We start from the raw sequence: 19,043 nt of genomic DNA on the forward strand, positions 1-19,043 counted from the left end.
GAACTCAAAACCAAGAGGATTCCCGCAGCTTTCAAAGAGCCAAGAGTCAAACCACCGCAGAGAACGAGACCTTGCGCCACCAGCATGAAGGAAGCCACTGAAAACCTCTCTCTGGACGGTGCCGGCTGGAGCCAGGTGGCACACGAGGGCTTGCCGGTGAGTGAGACCTGTGGGGAGCAGGGGGGGACCCGCCGGGCTCAGCCACCCGCAGCCGCAGAGCTGCCCGGAGCTGGCGGAGGAGCTGGTGGAGGCGGGCGACCAGCCTGCCGACTGCGCGTTCGCAGGCAGCAAGCCCTGCTCCTCGTTCCAGCCCTCCTCCCGCTCCGCAATGGGGACCCGAGGCACCCTCACCCCCAGGGACCCTGGTGCCACACAAACTGTGCTCAGATGCCGCGGCAGCGGAGCTGAGGGAGGGCACCCTCAAAGACATGCACGGAGCAGAAAGTCCCTGAGCACTGGGACGGGCTTTCCCAAAATGTGCCTTTGGGCTGTAAAACTGGCTGCCCCTGTTTGCTGCGGAGCACCTGCTTTTTTAAAAATTAAGTTCAAATTAAGCAAGAGCGTAGAGTGCTTTGGCAGTGGGGGGAGTTTGGAAGGCTTTAACATGGCTTTTCAGGCTGCTTAGCGTCAAGTTGCTTTCTGGGGTGTATCTAGGCTGAAAAGGTTAATCAGCCTCGTTTGCTGTGAGGGTGGGAGGTGTACACAAGAACTGTGGTCACCATCTGCCAAAGATACCACAGGCATGGGTAGAGTCTGCTACACAGGGAACAGGTACGTTTGCCTTGGCTAGGGTATGAGCCCGACTCGTAGGAAAAGCACAAGGCTGTGTGAGAGATGTGGCTGTCTGGAGTAAAAGCTACAGATGTACGCACAGAATTAAACCCAAAGCCAGAAAGCTGCCTCAACAAAGACTTCGTAATCGCAGCTATATGCAGAAGATTAACCAAGCCAAGTAGAGAGTCTGTTATTTTAACTGGTATCTCAGAACACAAAGTTCCAGTTGACAGCACTGTGAATTTAAAAAAAGAGAAAAAAAGACTGTGCTTGCGGTTGCACACCTACTTGTTCGCAAAGCCTCCAAGTTAACGAGTCCCTGTGGAATTCAATAATGAACTTACTTTCAGTGAACCTTAAGTTTTAGCTGCCATAACTTATAAACTTAAATATGTGCCATTTTGATCCAGTAGACCAACATTGTTGAGACAGTACTTTTTTTCCTCAAAAACAGAAAGAGACCAACCTCTTTCTAGTGGCATGACATGTATCTCCATTTTGAAAGTGATTTCATTTAAACTGAAAGCAAACAGAGCATAGCACAGCATGTTTGGCCCTCGTATATGCTGCTAGAACAAAGTACATTTCACGCTGATTAACAGATAACTCATTTCAACCCTTCAGGCTTTTGCACTACTGTAACTCATCAACAATACTGTTATATCCCATAGAATATCTTTCCCTTTGTGGTTCACCTTTTCTGAACGCAAATTTTAACAGCACTTCAGGTATTGTAATTAACTATGGTAATTAACCTAATAACTTTTCCAGACCAATGCCCAGGATACTATTTTTTGCTCTGAAGAAGATAACAGCCTGTATTTCACATACAGTGGAAAATCAAATGTTCTCGAGGTCAAAGAACTCAACTACCAGGTAAAAGTTGTAATTTATATACCTCCTTCAGCAGGGAGCATACCCAGCAACTCCTGTTTCTATATGCAAGCTATTTTAAAAGCCGAACAAAGCTGAAGTTCACAACCAGAGTTCACACAGTGAAATACACAGTTTTGTGAGCAGAATCATGATTTTGGCTGCAATACTGACAACAGGCTAAGCCTTCCGTTGTAAATATATCTAGTAAAGCTGGGGGATAAGACAGGGAAAGGCATCTGTTTCTAGGCTCTGTTTTTTCTTAGTCTTGAGCCAAATTATTCCTCTGAGAGCTGGGGCAGAGGGACTTTCTGTCCAGCTAGGGATGGTGGGAGCCCTTGCTGACAAGAATGAGTATGTGGAAGGAGACAACGAAAGGATGACTAAGAAGGAGGATTTCAGGGAACCAGTGAAATTTTTCATCTTGCTTTGTGCCACCACGGCATCTGAAGTAGATTTCACAATTTTCAGTTTTGTCTAACTTCAAATTATATTACAAAATTTAAACATTTAAAAACTACAATAGCAATAAATTACTAAAGTAACAGAGGACAGAGATGGCTTTAGTGATTAATAGAAAAAGCAGCAAAGCATGGAAACCATACTTGGCTGCAAAAGAACTTTTTTCCCCATGTATTTCTGGACATTAACAATATTTTAATATATACTCTGCTTCTAACATCATAACTTTGAAGGTATTTATCGCTAAATAGTTTATTCTTTGAATCGAAGGGACTTGTTTCTTTCTTTGTTAGGTTAACACAGCATCCCAGATTCCCTGGTATGAAAACCTTGCGCACATGAAAATGCCCTGGACATGGAAATCAGATCCCCATTCTCATGTGTCAATAATCCAGAATCTGAATTTAAAAGTTCAAAGTGGTCAGATGCTAGCTATTATAGGAAGCACTGGTAAGAACAAAAAAATTTCATTATTTGAGCAACTTTCAGATAAAACATACACAGCCAAGAGCAATAACCTGCAGTCTTTTGAATGGTAAAATCTGGTTAAGAAGCAACTATTGGAAATGTGTCACTTACATACACTCTTTAAAATGTATGAGGAAACAAAGAATGAGACTGGGGAGAAAAAAATAACATTTACTTTCAAAACCAATTTTGTTATGACTGGTACACATTTGGTAGTTGTTTCCTGAGTTGTAGTGGGGTATGGTTATAACTGTGACCTGCAGTCCCAGTTCTGCTGTGCATGAATCAGCTTCATGGCTCAGATTCAAACCAGGCCAATTGCAGACCTTATGCAGTAACACAGCAGACAAATGAGGCCAGACCCTGTAAGAAAGTCAGCAGTAACTTGCATAAGCATAACCAGAAATTCCCTTCAGACTGAAACAATTTTAATAGGATAAACCACTGCATTGGGATTTAATTAAAAGAAACTTACGGAGAAGAAGAGATAGCTCCTCTTCTGTTTGGCTTTATGCCAAATGGGTCTCTGCTTTCTTACCTCTCTCTCTTTTTTTTTTTTCTTTTTTTTTTTGGCATTTTCTGGTAGGACTGCATTAATTTTCTCCAGGGTGAGGCTGACTAATGGAGAAAGAGCTTACCCCATGTGGTTAGCTCAGTCTAAGCTCATCTAGGGGGGGGGAAGAAGTAGACACATGACCTGTTAAACTGCAGCAAAAAGTACTCATACTTTGGACGTAAACACCCCCATGCTGCGTCCCCACTTACATCAGGTTAGCTCTGTGATTCAGTGAAGAAGCTCTCTCTCGAAGGCAAGGCATATTTGCCAAAGAAGTTTTTAACTTTATTTCTACAAAAGACATTTTTTTTCCCCCATTGCCATGGGAATTTTTTCTTAGTGCATATCCTTAATGTAATTGAAGTTGTACCTTAGAAATTCTCTCAATAATAAAAGGAAAATCTTGTGATGAAATAACATATTGAGTTATAGATATAGCACCTTTGTAAGGTAACATACACTGAGCACAAACCCCTTTCAGCAAACTAGTCAAACTATTTCTAAAAGCTGTTTATCATCTTTTTCATCAAATGCCTTAGGAAAATGGATTAAACTGCTGATGGGTTTCACATTGTCAATGGCAATCAATATGTCACTCTTAAATAGAGCAATACGTGGTTTACAGATGGATGGGTTTCTTTTTTAAAATGTATATATTAAGAAACAGGTGTGGAGTTAATCTTTCAACAGGGAGACTAGAAATAAATGACATCTAATCATAATAAGAGAGCTCTGTGTGTTTACATACAGTATCACACAGCAAAAAAGAAAAATTCATTTGCTATTTAATTCCAAAGCAGGTGTTGTTTTCATTGTTTTACTTTTCTTACCTCTGAGTATGAGCCAGCTTTTCCTAATTATTTAAATTACTTTTTGTCTTATTTCAGTCATAATAATTTTTATTTCAGTCATTGTTAAGATTCTTATTGCTTGTATAATCACTCAGCACCTTAGTCACTCAGCTGTTCCAGCTGCTGTTTCTGAATTCACAATTCCCTCTACAAAGCAAGCTCTTGCCGAGCATTTAGGCACCAGCCCTGCAGCCAGCACAGGACACCACCTTCCACCTGTGTTTCCAAAGGGAAAGACAGATAACAGGAGGACAAAGAGATCTCGTTTCTTGAGTTCATGGTGCTATCTGCAATGCTCAACTACCCAATTCTGTTGAGAAATGACAAAGGTTAAAGCCACATATTCCATTCCAGAGGAGATTTCCTGAACATGAGCTTATAGTTGGTGTTTTCTTTCAAGACCATTCTGTCTCTGTGGTTTGGAAAAGGTTCAGGAAGCATTGGGGAAAAGGTGTTAAAGAACAAAAACTTCTATCCTCTGTCTGTAACTAAATCACTTTTCAAAATGATTCCTTGGAAATTAATCTAATTTTCAATTTCAATTTTTCTAGCTGGTGGAAAGACATCCTTGCTTGATGTAATAACCTGCCGGGACCATGGAGGCAAAATCAAGTCCGGTCAAATCATGATCAATAACAAACCCAGCACTCCCCAGCTTGTTAGGAAATGCATAGCACATGTGCGGCAGGATGACCGACTGCTCCCTCACCTGACTGTCAGAGAAACATTATTGTTCGTTGCCAAACTGCGCCTTCCAAAGTTTTTTTCAGACTCGCAAAGGAAAAAAAGGGTAATTAAGCTGTTGCAAAAAAATAAAGTTGTCAAAAATGTGTCTGACAGGAATTATCCAAGAGATCCTGTGTGTTTGGAGTCAGAACAGCTAATCTGGCATTTTTTAATGTAGATTATGAATTATAACGCTTTTTCTTCTTTCACGACAGAAACCAGCAATTGTTCAAAAGCTCATAAAAAATGACAATCTAGAGAAAGCATGAGAGGCTGAAAGAAGAACTAAATTGCTGATCACTGAGTCTTTTTCAACGTTATCTCTAAAATGAAGATTTGTTTTTAAGTGTCTCATTCAGTTACCACTGATGTATCAGATGAATTTTAACCACATCAATCGTATTTTCAGCTTTATCTATGGATGAATGTGCAAATAAACTCTTGCTTTATCTCTGTTACCCTTCGGATCCCCTCAGGTAGAAGACGTCATAGCAGAACTACGATTGCGTCAGTGTGCAAACACCAGGGTAGGGAACAAGTATCTCCGTGGTGTTTCAGGAGGTGAGAGGCGGCGGGTGAGCATCGGTGTGCAGCTCCTCTGGAACCCAGGTAGGCAAAGCCCTGACACTTTCCTTGTGCCAGCCACAGACCACTGGGGGAAATGGGTCAGTACACGAAGACACGAGCTTTCAGGTAAGATTCATATAGACGGTTGCCCCTGGAGCAGCTCGAGGTGTTCATACTCGGGACACTTAACAGGTTTTGCACCAGTTAGACACAGTAACCACATGCTGGTCCATTTGCTTAAATTGAAATCAGTGCTGATCACAGATAACACTGTAATTATTACAGTAATAATTTCTTAAATGGAGTGCTTCAGCAGCCAACCTGCTTTCACTTTTGTCACCTTTGCTAATGAAAGAGCAGTGACAGAGCCAGGCAGAGCCCACCTGGGAGCCTTCACCCATTGCTCTCCAAAACCACCATCACTCAGACCACTGAATGTTGCCTGAAGTCACCCTCACAGCAGTGCTCTGCTTTGTACATACAAGCATGAGGTTTGTTTTTCATCTGACCGCATGCCACAAGTTATTTTGGAAGGCTGCTGGCCTATTATAACATCAAAATTGCTTTCCTCTCCAACACAGCCTGTTTACATGTGAAATTTTAACAGGGAAGGTCATTTCCTTGGCTGTATAGTCAGTTGTGCTCTTGTGCAACTCACTGACATAGCTGGTTCATGCCACAGATGAACTACAAACTTCCATTGTCTGCAGTAGAAGCAAAATGTGAGGCTAGATCCGTAGCTGATTTTGCAGGACCAAATCCCCTATATGCTCTTATATATATCAAAACCACTACTAATCTTGGCTGAGCCGGTTGTTGAGCAAGATTTCGCATCAACTCTTCCACTGGGAAATGGATCTGAGAATTTTTTGTTTGTATGAAGTTATGTTTTTGTAATTATGGGGAAAGCAGAAGTCTTTTTTTGTAAGAAGTGGTGCTCAGGAATAGATGTGCTGGTACTAAAGTGAAAAATAATTAGTTCTAGGAAATATAAGTAAATCTTTATTTACGTTTCAAACGTGTTATGCCTCTCAACACAGAAACCATGTCTGTATACAGACATTACCTTGTGCTGATTGAGGCCACTGAGTTCTATAATAACACAAGCACTGCAAAGTAATAAAACACTTTCACGTTTATAACAAACAACTGCAAGGCAAACAAAAAAATGCAGACGTGCATATCTCATATATATGTGCAAACAGGTGCAAAATAGAGCACAGGCTGGGAGGAGGAGGAACTATCTAAATCAATACCATGTGAGTATTTACACAGGAACAATGCAAGAGGTTTAAATATCAATCATTTAGATTAAAACATTTTGGTAGGCAGGATACAAATTGAGTACTACTGTATTAATTAATATTCATGTACATGATACTGGTACAGGCAGTGCAAAACTGCAGAGAAGAATGTACATTTAATAAGGAACCTTAATCTGCATCCCAATGAAAAATAAAGAAAATTCTTGTTTCCAGTGGGAGCAAGATAAGGTTTAAAATAATTACTCTTGGTCATCACGTTCAGTAAGATAGTGGAAGCAACTGCCATTGTGGAATACTGTGTGATGCTGGTATGAAATATACTTTGGACTTTAAAAAAAAGCAATATATCAGTGAGATTTCATGCACTAGATATCTCACTTAGAATATATTTTCCAAATCAAACATTCTGCTTTCCGCAGCTAAACTTATTGTCTTTGGCAGGAATACTCATACTTGATGAACCCACATCTGGACTGGACAGTTTTACTGCACATAACCTTGTGATAACGTTATCCAGACTGGCCAGAGGAAACAGATTAGTTCTTCTTTCACTTCATCAGCCCCGGTCAGATATCTTCCAACTGTTTGATTTAGTTCTTCTGATGACTTCTGGAGTCACTGTCTATTGTGGAACAGCTAGAGACATGGTACAATATTTCACAGAACTAGGCTATCCCTGCCCAAGGTACAGCAATCCTGCGGATTTCTATGGTTAGTATCAAGCACTGACATAAAAAAAGGTGCTGGAAATCATTTGCTTTCATAAGTGTATCAGCTAAGATTGATTTTTATTGACCATAACTCTTAGAAATGCCTTATAACTGACTCGAATCAATACTGCAGCAGCTTCAGTTTTTAGTAAGATCCTTATTTGTCAGTACAGGAAACATAACAAAAACAAGAGGTATGAACAAAAATCAAGTTTAAATAATCTTCCTTCTAACCCTGCCAGGTGTAGCAACTCTTCCCCATGTTTAGCAAGCTTATTCCCATATTCCAGCCAGTTGAAACTTTTACCCTCACTGGGAAAGACATGGGTGAACTGATCAATTGTAGCCCATTCTCTGACTTCTGAGTCAAGAAACGTAGGAAGCTAGTTTCCCAGGACAAAGAATAACACACACCTGGAACACTAAACAGGAAAGAGGAGTGCTGCCCAATGGAGCACGTTGGAAAGGAGAAAACCAAAACCAGAACGGCAATTCTTTTATTCCTTTTCTCAAAGAACATTAACTACAAGGTTTCAAATCCGTTCTCCTTCTGGTTTTCCCAACATGCAAAGGGAACCTGGCCCTGTTAAACTAATGACAGTAGTCTCTTGCCACAGAGACTGGTTCATGTCCAGCCCTTAGGTCTTTGCACTCAAGTTGGCTAGGAAACCTTGTACAGACACCAACCTCAGTGCTCTGGAGTAACCTCTTTGGCTGCGCCTATGTGGCAAGCAGTGTCAGCTCATATCAGCTGTGCAGAGATAAACAGAAGTTAACCTCAGTGTCAAGCCCTGCAAAAAGACCTTTGTCACCACCACGGTTCAGAGCAGTCCTCAGCCAAGTGCAGCCTTGAGGAAGGCTTGCAGCACCCCAGTAAGGGAATGGAGAATATGAGGCAGTTCTGGGGAAACTTGTAGCTACAGCCTGTGGTTACAGAGACAAACCCCTAGGACATGAAGATGGGGAGGGATGAGAAAGGGAGGTCATTCAGCAGTATGCATGGAGTCAGTACCCACAGGAAGAGAAGAGAAATATGGGAGCAGGAAGGTGGAAGTGGTAGAGGACGCCACAGCAAGAAGCAGCACCTGATGGAAACACACCAATGCTGGCTGTGTGTCTGACAGAAACAGGAGAGCGTGGCAGAAGGGAAGAGGTAGCACAGATTGCAACTCATTTCTCATGAGTCCTGCTGAGTGGCTGAACAGAGGTGATCAGCCCAATGTAAGGAGTTATGAAATGTGCAGCGGTAGTTCTCTCAGAAAGCATCTGCAAAATGTCAGGTACTGTCACTCTACGCTGAAGGTCAGCATTGGAAAATACTATTTTTGTTTTGATTTTTAAAAAACGTTCATTTTGTGAAGTACATAAAATAATGCTAAGTCAATTATTGTTGTTGCTACTATGTTGCCCTTAGATAATATTATTGTTGGGCTTTCTCAGTATCAGGTAAAGTTTATGGCACTTCTGTAAGATACAAAAGAAGATGGTAACTACCATGTTGCAGATGGAGAAAAAACCCATATGATTTAAGTTAAAGTCACAAAACAGATTGTAAATGCCTACATGCCAGGAAGAGAATTCAAAGTGTTTATTGTCAGCACCCCTCCCAAGCCAATATTAAATTTAGATAAATTGGAAATAGTGTTTTACAATACTATAATAAGCACTGACGAAATCTCTCAGTGATTCATTGAATGACTAGGTAAGAAACATCTCCCAAGACAAAATACACATTAACAATCTGTTCTTCACTAATGACCTAAAGTAACCTCTGATTCTAAATGCTCTGATTCACAAAGTTCTCACATCTGTACCATGTGGCCTCATGTCAAATAATGTCTTACAGTTGACTTGACCACTATCGATAAACAGACTGCAGAAAAGGAGATGGAAAGCCAAGAAAGAGCAAATACTCTTGCCAACTTGTTCCTAGAAAAAGTCAAAGATTTTGATGATTTCTTATGGAAAGTTACTGAAGGAGACAATGTTGCAACTAGATTCAGCAAAGAAAGGTAAAGAAAAGCGCCACACAGCAGATCTGGAATAACCGCTACAGCCTGTGCTGATTTCAGAGTTTTTTTCTGTTTTCTTTTGGGCAGGTCCCATTTAAATTCAGAAGAGGCCATCAACATGCCTCACCATTCAAGTGATCAGTTACCAGGAGTCTTAAAGCAGTTCACTATATTATTAAGGTAACCTTATTTTTAACATAAACAGTTATGTAGCATGCCCATTTGTATTTTAAAGCATAAGAAAAAAGCACAAAATGAGAACTGACTGCATGCTGAAAGTGCAGAGCTAGTTTCAGGCCTGAGCAAGCCGTAGATCGGAGATGGGGCTGTACCAGCTCACCCCAGCCCCCTGAGCAGGACAGCAGCCAGCCAGATGTACAGCCCCACCTTCCTGCCCCAGGGCTCCTTCCAGACACAGTCAGCTCCAGCTCGCATCACTGGGAGCTCGTGGCTTTCAGGAGCAGCAGAAGCCTCCAGAATCAGGAACACATGTCACAGATTTGGGTACTGCCATTCCGATACCCACACTGAAGTGAAGCGTGGTGATTCAACCCTCAGCAAGCCCAGGCAGCCGCCCGGTAGGTTCAGGCATTGCCATCTTCACACCTCTGCCTCACATTTGAAGCCAGGAGGCTTCACTGATTATGGCCAGCATAGATGAGTATTGCAGTTGGGTCTCACGCATGTGTACTCAAAAGAAACACGATCAACTAGTTTAATACATGTAGAACACCCCTACTGGTATCAGCTGTTGTTAGTGTACGCTACAGGTCCTTACCAGAGAGACTTCTGTTACTGATGTAATTGCTTCTGTGTCTGAAATCAAACTGTCCCACCCCTGCTGCCTTTCTTCAAGCTTTCAGCATTTCAGACCTGAAATACTAGGCGGCTACAGATGCTCAATAGCTTTGATTAGGCAAAATCCTTTACAGAAACAGACAGCCCACCTCCCGTCCTACTTAAAGTCAGCAAGTTCCACAAACTGATTTTAGCAGAGCATTTGGGACAACGCATCTGAATATTACCAGCATTAGTAAGTACTGTACCTTATGGTCAATGTCGCTGTTTTCCTAGTCGTCAAGTTTCCAATGACTTCAGAGATCTTTCAACGTTATTAATCCATGGATTTGAGGCCCTTCTCATGTCATTATTAATCGGATTTTTGTACTATGGCCATGAGAAAACCAGACTCTCTATTCGTGACACAACAGCCCTGTTGTACATGATAGGTGCACTAATCCCATTCACAGTGATTTTGGATGTTATTGCCAAATGTAAGTGTCAGTTTTCTTGTAAATGTTACAAGCAATCAAAATCAGAAAATTCCTAAATCAGTGAAAAAATTATTAATGCAACCCTAGGACGAAACAAACCTGTTTCTTCGCACCCTGCAGGTCATTCAGAGAGAGCTATGCTTTATCATGACTTGGAAGGTGGAATGTACTCTGTTAGCCCGTACTTCTTTGCTAAGGTAATTGGTTTTGTTGCCAGGGAATACCAACAGCTGGCTTTAACGTTATAAAACACAAACAAACCAAAGCCTTGTTGTAAAAACGTTCACATTCGTATCAGACTTTGTTCTTCTGTGTCTGCCAGCTAAGGCTATCATTCTTGCTTTCTTGGCATTAATGGATTAAACCTCACACTACTTTAGCTCCATTGCCATGAGCCATGGCTGACACCCCACCCCAGGAAAGCCAAAGAAGAATCTTTCACTGGGTTGTTTGGCCAAAATTTGAGAAATCTCAACTCAAATTTGAGGGTTTCGAAAGTTTTACATGCATATTTCATTCACTGAAGCATCTTTGAAAGTTTGATTACAACTTGATCTTTAAAGCAAAATACTCATATTAAAATACTAAAGCAAAGGTAAAACAGAAATAATAAAATGCTAACTGTGACATTTCCAGTAGTTGTTTAGGCCTGTACTGGTCAGAGACAAACAATTGTATTAAATGCATAAAAAGCCAGAGTTTCTGGAAATAAATGTAGGACTTTGAAAAAATTACATTCTCTTTTTTTGAAAAGGTTTAGAATAATCCCTTCTTTGTGATGTTGCCACTGTTAGATGAGTTCTGCCTGCCATGGCATCTGTAATTTAGGTTTCCATTTCTGCACAAGATTTTAAATGCTTATTAGTGGTTGCCAGAGAAAAATATTCTTTGCCTTGTGTCACAAAACTTGCACGTTATTCATAGAGAAATCGATGTAATTTGTTACAGCCTTAGTGGTAGAGGATAGTAGCAACCTCTTTGGGGAAAATAATACTCTCTATAGGTATCTTTAGATATTTGAGAAAATCCTAAGCATGTTTTAGTTTTACAATGACTTAAATAGTTACTAACCCGACTGCCCTTGGGACAAAGTGGGGAAGTGACCAATGGCCAAAATTGTCTCAAATTTGATCTCACACTAGGTTCAACCAAGTTTGGACAAAACATGCAGTTGCCATGAGTCAGTAACTGTATCACTGCTATCAAGCACACCAGTTCTGAGGAAAAGTGAAGAAAATTCTTAGAAGCTACCAAAACTGTAACAAAACAAGACATCTCACCTGTAACAAGAATCCTCTCAAATTAACAATTAGTCATAGGAATTGTCACAACTGGAGAAAAAACTAGTGAGGATTTCGATTTCTGTTGTGAATTGGTTTCCACTGACAACACCTGACAGGGAGATGATTGCATTCTAAAGAAGCATCTCCTGTAGTTTCCATAAACAGTCCATAAGTCCATTAAGCTGTATCTCAGGTGGTTTTGTAATTATTATTCAACTTCCTTCCTTCCTTCTCTTTTTTTTTTTTTTTTTTCCGTTCTGTTTGTTTTTTCTTCCTGAACAGATTTTAGGGGAGCTCCCAGAACACTGTGCTTTTGTTATAATTTATGGGGTTCCTATCTACTGGCTAGCAAACCTTGTTCCTGAACCAGAACATTTTCTGCTGAACTTACTCTCGGTGTGGCTGGCTGTGTACAGTGCCCGCGCGATGGCACTTTGGGTGGCAGCACTGCTGCCAACATTACAGCTCTCAGCCTTCTTTGGCAACGTCCTTTTCACATCATTCTACCTGAGCGGTGGTTTTGTGATAAGCCTGGAAAGCCTCTGGACAGGTGAGACAAATGTCCCACCATCCCTCTGAACTGAAACATCGATGGCTTTCATCAGCAACCGGTGGTTGTGAGGCTGAGCATGTCCTGTATGGGAAAACTCAGCTTGATTCCTACCTTTGCAATTACCTTTTGGGTGGTGATGGTGGAGTCAGAGTGTTCCTTTCCCATCAGTTTCTCCACCTGAGAATGAGGTAACAAGAAGTTTGGTCAAAAAAGCACTAGTGAAAGGCTCGATTCTTACATGGCTGCTAAAATTTTCAACAAAGATAACTATATTCAGTAGATCAAGACTGAGTTCAGTGAGAGTTGACACTGGGAGTTTGAAAGGTACAGATACTAGCGCTCTCCTAATTTTTGATCTCCATGTAACAATATAAAGTATATTTTGCCCGATAATGAACTGTTATATATTTTTAGTCTCTGGTTGTCAAGAAATTAGACAAACCTGCTGTGTTTGGCAGCAACACAGCAGTTTTTGAGGTCTCAAGTCTTGTGTATGTGTATCAATGTCTGTCTGTCTTTCTGCCATTTTTTCCCCAGTTCCATTTTGGGTTTCCAAAATCTCTTTTCTCAGATGGAATTTTCAAAGCACGATGCAAATCCAGTTCAATGACTTCACATATGAAATGACTGTTGGAAATACTACTTTTCAAATACCAGGGGAACTTGTAAGTCACTAATAAAAATTCTTACAAACATTTGATAACCAATTAGAGTGCTAGTTATATGCCTGTAGATTTAAGTAGATGTTGTAGGCCTCAAATTTAGCAACCAATACGTGACATCATGTTACACTCTGTATATTTTACATTTGTCCCTATAGCAGTTACTCCTGTTATGCCTTTATTTTTAGTGGAAAGAAAAAAAAAAAAAAAAAAAAAAAGAAAAGAATAAAGGGCAACCATTTTCTACACAAGCCCCAACTACAGTTGTTCAGAAGCTGAACCGAATTCCTCTGAAATACTGCAGCCACCAGACACGGCATCGCTGTCGCCAGCTATCGAACCACTCTGAAAGCAAGAAACCCAGTAAACACAGTAAAAAAAAGAAACGCAGCTGGAAACCCAGTAGCAGGGGCCAGGGGAGCTCACACGTGAAACACACTTCACAGATGCAGCAGGATAATTTTGGGTCCATTTTTTGCATTTTCTGCGGTTACAGGTCACCGAGGCTCTGGACCTGAACTCCCACCCTCTCTACGTCAGCTACCTGGTCCTCGCTGGCATCGTTTGCAGCTTCCTGCTTCTGTACTACTTATCTCTGAGATTCATCAAGCAGAAATCAAGCCAAGACTGGTAACAGCAGACCAGGCAGAGGGGGCAGCAGGTTGCGGCGGCCCCCGGCAGCCCCCAGGGACACCCCCCGGGTGCTTCTGTCCCCCGGCAGGCGGGCGGGGCGCAGGCGGGCGGCCGCCACAGGGTGGCAGCAGAACTCCAGCACTGGGACTGACTGCAGCCCTGGGGGGGGGGGAGGTTTGGGGGGCTGGTTGGTTGGTTGGACACTGGGATTTTACAGGTGACAAGACACTTATGAGTTCTTCACACCCTGAAACATTCTGAGATTTGGGCCACCGATTTGTAAGGACCCAGCCCACACTGTAGAAGCTGATGTTTTCGCCTGGCACGTTCGAACACAGGGCGATCACATACCGAATTCGGAGCAGGGCTGGCACGCACAGAACGCTACTTTCCGTCGCATGTATAACATGCAGCACTCGTAAGAACAGTGTAGAGGAAAGCAGCACTGAAGGTTTCACTGATGCGCCAGGACAACACACAAAGATGGAAAACCCAACTGTTAACTATTCTGTGTCATTTCTAATTGCTTATCTGTTTAAAGCTCTGCCTTTGTGTTCCAGTTAGATGCTGTTCATGCCCTAAACGGGTATTTACTCACCAGGTAATAAAGAAAAACATCGCACCTTCTTGGATTTATTTTTAAAGTATAACTAGAATAGTATCAGAAAACAGTTTCAGTTGGAAGGGACCTTTAAAGGTCGTCTAATCCATAATCACGTATTTCTCCGTGGCAATACAAATCACAGCAACGAGCCAAGTTTGGTTCCTAAGATTCTCAGGTAGAAGATACCAAACAGACCCTTTGGTAATTAAAAATCTAATGATGCAATCTGTGAAAAGCTTGTAATTGTGCACCTAGTTATGCTCAGCCATAAGACACAAATGCCTAGAAAATGAGTAACAGTAAATGAATGGCTGTTAATTCACACACAGACATGGTAAGTGCATGTGCAAATTAGGTGTACAGGCATTGTGAGCATAGGATTAGCTTGCTTCATTTTAACTGTTTGGATGCGTACCTCTGTGCTTATACCCACAGACCCAAAGTACATCAGAGTCTACTTACATGTTGCATGCAGTGGAAAAATCCTAGTGTAATCGGCTATAATGCCCCAGATACTGTTATGTAAATCCCTCTTCCTTTATTATTATTTTTAATAAATAAGCATGAAAGTACATCAATGTTTTATTATTCTATCTGGCAATTGAGACTGCCACATTACTTTCCGCAATTGCCATGTGGTAAATAAATTCCCAGGAAGACCCTAGTCTGAAGATGTTAAGCCAGTCTGATAAAATAACAGCTTCAGCCCCAGGCAGCAGAAGGAATCCAAAACACTCCAAGGTTCTTCTGAGGTGAATTCTACAATTTCGTTCTGGTTCTGCTGCATTTGATTTTGAAGAAAAAAAAAAAACCACTTGATCTGATCCTAGTGCCATTTTGAAATGATCAGATTTTCATTGCCTTTTAATGGCAAAACCAATTCTTTCAGTCCAATTCAGCATCATTAAACTGTCAGAACAGCAGCTTCCTGTTTGAGTCTTAATTATTCCTTTTTATTATATTTAAGACACTTAATTTTTTTAAAGTGGTTTACTCTTCTTTGTAATGATCTGTTGTGATTAGAATCTCTTTTATATCACGCTGAAGTTTTAAGGGTATATATTGGTACTTCTAGTCTAAACCTCTATTTTCAAGGTATTTAGAGGATTAAATTCTAGGCTGACTCTCTGTTGTGAATTCACTTTGATGTTTAATAAAAAAAGGAAGAGACACAATGGGAGAAATTAAAAGACATAAGGGACAGCTCTGAATTTTAGGGGCATATTGTCACGCACAAAAATCTTCAGGCATCTAGATAAGAATATACCATAGCCTTAACTTTGAATTTCCTTCCTTTTGTGAAATTAGTCAGGCTGCTGACATTACTTAAACAGCCTTTTTCAATTTAAAATTCCACCCTCTTAACATTATGCAGCAGGACCAAACGGTGTGAGTGTTTCAGAGGTGGTGTTATGACAAGGGTAGATGTATACATAATGGGGACTTGAGCGGTGAGCCTAGGAACAGCCATCGTATGGAGTGTAGGAAGAGCTATCATAGGATGTGGCCGGGCCTGTGTTTACACAGAAAAAGCTCATATTCTATATACTACAATTACATTAGCACGCTGCCTATGATCATATCTTGTTTCCTTGATGCCTAGAGATGGGGAATATAGGCTGTGATTATTGTTACAGGCTTTAGCAATAAGAAGATAGGAGCCTTGAAATACCAGCAATTAGCGTTCATGCCTAACAATAGCATGCCGTGGGGCTGTGTACAGAGAAGAGCACAGGGAAGAGTGGGTGGATGACACACAACCTGCCCCACTTGCACTACCAGGAGTTGAAAAATAGTACAAGTTTAGGGGGGGATTATGTACCTCTCAGCCAGCGAAGGTCATGTCCTGTACGTTCTGGCCTCTGCCTTCGTGTCCTGCTTCAGGTTAGTTTGGCACAGAAAAGGTTTCACACTTCCACAGCGGAGCTGCTGCTGCAAAATCAAGGGGTTAGTGACGGAACAGAAATCTTCCCGTGAGTTCTAATCAAGGCTAGATGTCATCATTTCATTTCAGCACAGCTTTGCTTTCCAAGTTTCAGAGTAGCTGTTCCCTTCCCTCGCACTCCCCAGTGTCGGCAGCAGCTCGGTGTGCCCTCCTGCCTGCGCTCCCCGTATCAGGGCAACCGAGGTTATCGCAGGCCACAACAATCTCAACAGGGAAACTAAAGATCACAAGCAAGACACTGCGCAAAACACGTTGTACCGGACATTCCCACGCACGACAACGTTTAGTTTGTTACGGATTTAAGCGCTGTGGTAAGGCAGATCTACCACTGCCCGACAGCGCCGCTGTCCTGAGGATTTACCCACTGCTGTCTTTGCTCTCCTGCATCCTCCCTGGACAGGTTCAGAAAAGATCTCGTCAGCTGTAAGCCACGATCCCTGCGACTGCAGGCAACCAAGTCACTACTTCAAAGCCAGTTTTGCACGAGCACCGCGTCTCACTGGTTGCAGAGCCTCCACGCTGTTTCGCCCAGCTGCCGCATGAACTGCCCATTGCACGAGCTCCCTGCAACAGGCCTCGGGGTTTCTGTCTGCAGACACATTGTGTTTGGGAATGGGAACATCAAATAGAAGCAACAACTATTTGTAAGGAAAATTCACCAAACTCAGAATCAGAAAAATCTGCGTTGGTGACATGGATACTATGAAGGACAAGACGACTGTGTGTTGTTACACCTCTGTGTACTAGAGGTGGTATCTTACCTGTAAAGAAACAGGCAAGAAGAATTTATGTTTATTAAAGTATTTAATACAGGGAAAGCTGCAAAGTTCTCCCCCAGCCTCTACTCCAAGTTTATGCAGTCTCTCCACTCGGCAAAAGGGACAAACTTTTTTAGCACTGGAAAATGGATTCTAGAAACGCTGCTTTGCATATTGGCTCAGCAGTAGTGGCAGTCCTCCAAAATACTTTTAACTCGTCGTTTGGAAAGGACTAGCTTTCACTACAACTAAGCTAAATTAATAAGTAGCTGTTGGAAGTTTCATCCCATATTTGTTCATTGCAAAATGCATTCAAAAGTGCTAAATAAGTAACAAGTATCAATACCCATCCCTTTTATTTAACAGAAATCCATGAAATTCCTTAAAAAAACATAAAAATCACAGACAATATGCTACACAAGGAGACTCAATGGGTAAGAAATTGCGGGTGTTGGTATGTCCACTTGTACCAGAAATAACAAACCTTTCAGGTTTTAGCCACAATGATTAATTTTAATGGCAGTAGACAAGAAACAGTGTACATAGAGCTCTGTGACACACTGCTAGGGTTTTTTTTTTATACTCTGAGAGCCAAGACAAGCCCTTCATATGTTAGCAGCTATTAATTAAGGCAACAATGTTTAAGCAGTGGGTTGAGGTAATTTTAAAACCGCTTAACCCTTTTAAGAACTGACAAGCTTTAAAAAGCATATATATGTGCATGTGTTCCTATTAATATGCGTATGTAGAGATATCTGCATGAATAGATTACTTACATATGTATATACACACACATCTAATGCCTATGATAGCACATAATTTTTTCCAGAGAATATTTAAAAAGCAATTCAGATCCACAATTTATAAAAAGTGATGTTGCTAATTTATATAACTAATTATAAAACTGTTTGTTGATGTTTATTTTGTCATTAAATCAAACTTACGGTTATTTTGAATTGCAAATTTTGTTGGCATTATTTTGCTTTCATGGACACAATTAGATACTTTTAATGCTTCCAGTGCTAAGAAACTGCAACAAACCATCACATCACGGCTCCAGAACCAGCACCTCCTACAAACAACACATTTGGATCTTTTGGTCCTTTGAAAGCATTTGATCAGATTTTGCTAAGATTCCTAGTGTATCTCAGTACTGTTTCTGCCTCACCTCACTGTTTCATGTTTAACAAGTGGGTTTAGAAGCATAAATGTTAAACTACTGGCCAGAACCCATACGGTGAGTCAACTAAAAATGCCACTTGTTTCAAAAATAATTTCTATTTTGTACACAAGCAAATTAGCCCACAAGACAGTCATCTACTACTTCAGTACTGCATTTTCAAGCAAATGCACAGCACTTGGAAATCTATGGACACTGACAAATAGTCAAAAGCAAAATGCACAGAGCACATAATTTTCAATAAATTCCCAGTGTCTTACAACAATATACAACATTACTAGTTAGCGGTAAACATCATCATTCTTCAATACAGTACCTTTGGTCACTTTCACTTACTGGGGGCTGAGGGAAGAGTTCAGAAAAGAACAGAAACATTTTTTTAATAAAAAAGACTTATTGTTTCACCAAGAAAGTCACAAGAAAAAAATAAAAGGTAGCCCCACCACTATGCCCATCTAGTCTCCACCAGCAGCTCCTCCCTGACACAAGTGATCTTCCTTCTCATGATTGAAATCACAACACTGAGTGCCCTGAAAGAACAGAGTACTATATTAATGCCTGCTTTACAAAAACCCACCCAAATCTTCTACTACTCCTAGTTAAGAACAGCTGATCAACTTGCAGCAGTGCTTCAACTAATTGTAGAAAGGCACAAAGCCAAAAAATGGAGTTCCAAACCAGGCAACAGCAAAGTGTGCTACACAAACTGAAAACTTTTTGAAGAGTCATCCATGTGCTGCCCTGGTTAGCTGCTCCCAGGTGCAGGATATTTACTCACATGAGGCAGCTGCTGCATTTCCAGGTGGGTAAGTCAGAGGGCAAGCCTGTGGTAGCCATCACCCCAAGAGACTGATCTCAGCTGAGAAAGGCACAGCACCAACAATTGT

At 41.2% G+C, this 19,043-nt stretch overlaps 1 protein-coding gene across 3 annotated transcripts; it reads left to right on the plus strand.

Moving 5' to 3' along the window:
• The first annotated feature begins 69 nt into the window (after positions 1–69).
• Positions 70–14,845, plus strand: ABCG8 (ATP binding cassette subfamily G member 8). 3 transcript variants are annotated; one of them, XM_056356864.1, is made up of 13 exons: positions 70–156; positions 1,546–1,650; positions 2,403–2,559; positions 4,536–4,774; positions 5,187–5,319; positions 6,984–7,253; positions 9,099–9,264; positions 9,352–9,444; positions 10,339–10,538; positions 10,659–10,735; positions 12,104–12,371; positions 12,912–13,039; positions 13,533–14,845. In XM_056356864.1, exons 1-13 carry the CDS (start codon positions 85–87, stop codon positions 13,668–13,670), a joined length of 2,046 nt encoding a protein of 681 aa, XP_056212839.1. In that variant the 5' UTR covers positions 70–84; the 3' UTR covers positions 13,671–14,845. The 3 variants fall into 3 exon arrangements, with proteins under 3 accessions (XP_056212839.1, XP_056212840.1, XP_056212841.1); XM_056356865.1 differs by having other exon boundaries at positions 12,946–13,039; positions 13,533–13,650; XM_056356866.1 differs by lacking the exon at positions 13,533–14,845 and having other exon boundaries at positions 12,946–13,422.
• Positions 14,846–19,043: the final 4,198 nt, after the last annotated feature.

The sequence above is a fragment of the Falco biarmicus genome, chromosome 12 (genome assembly GCF_023638135.1).
Source record: "Falco biarmicus isolate bFalBia1 chromosome 12, bFalBia1.pri, whole genome shotgun sequence".
In the NCBI taxonomy this organism is placed as follows: Eukaryota; Metazoa; Chordata; class Aves; order Falconiformes; family Falconidae; genus Falco; species Falco biarmicus.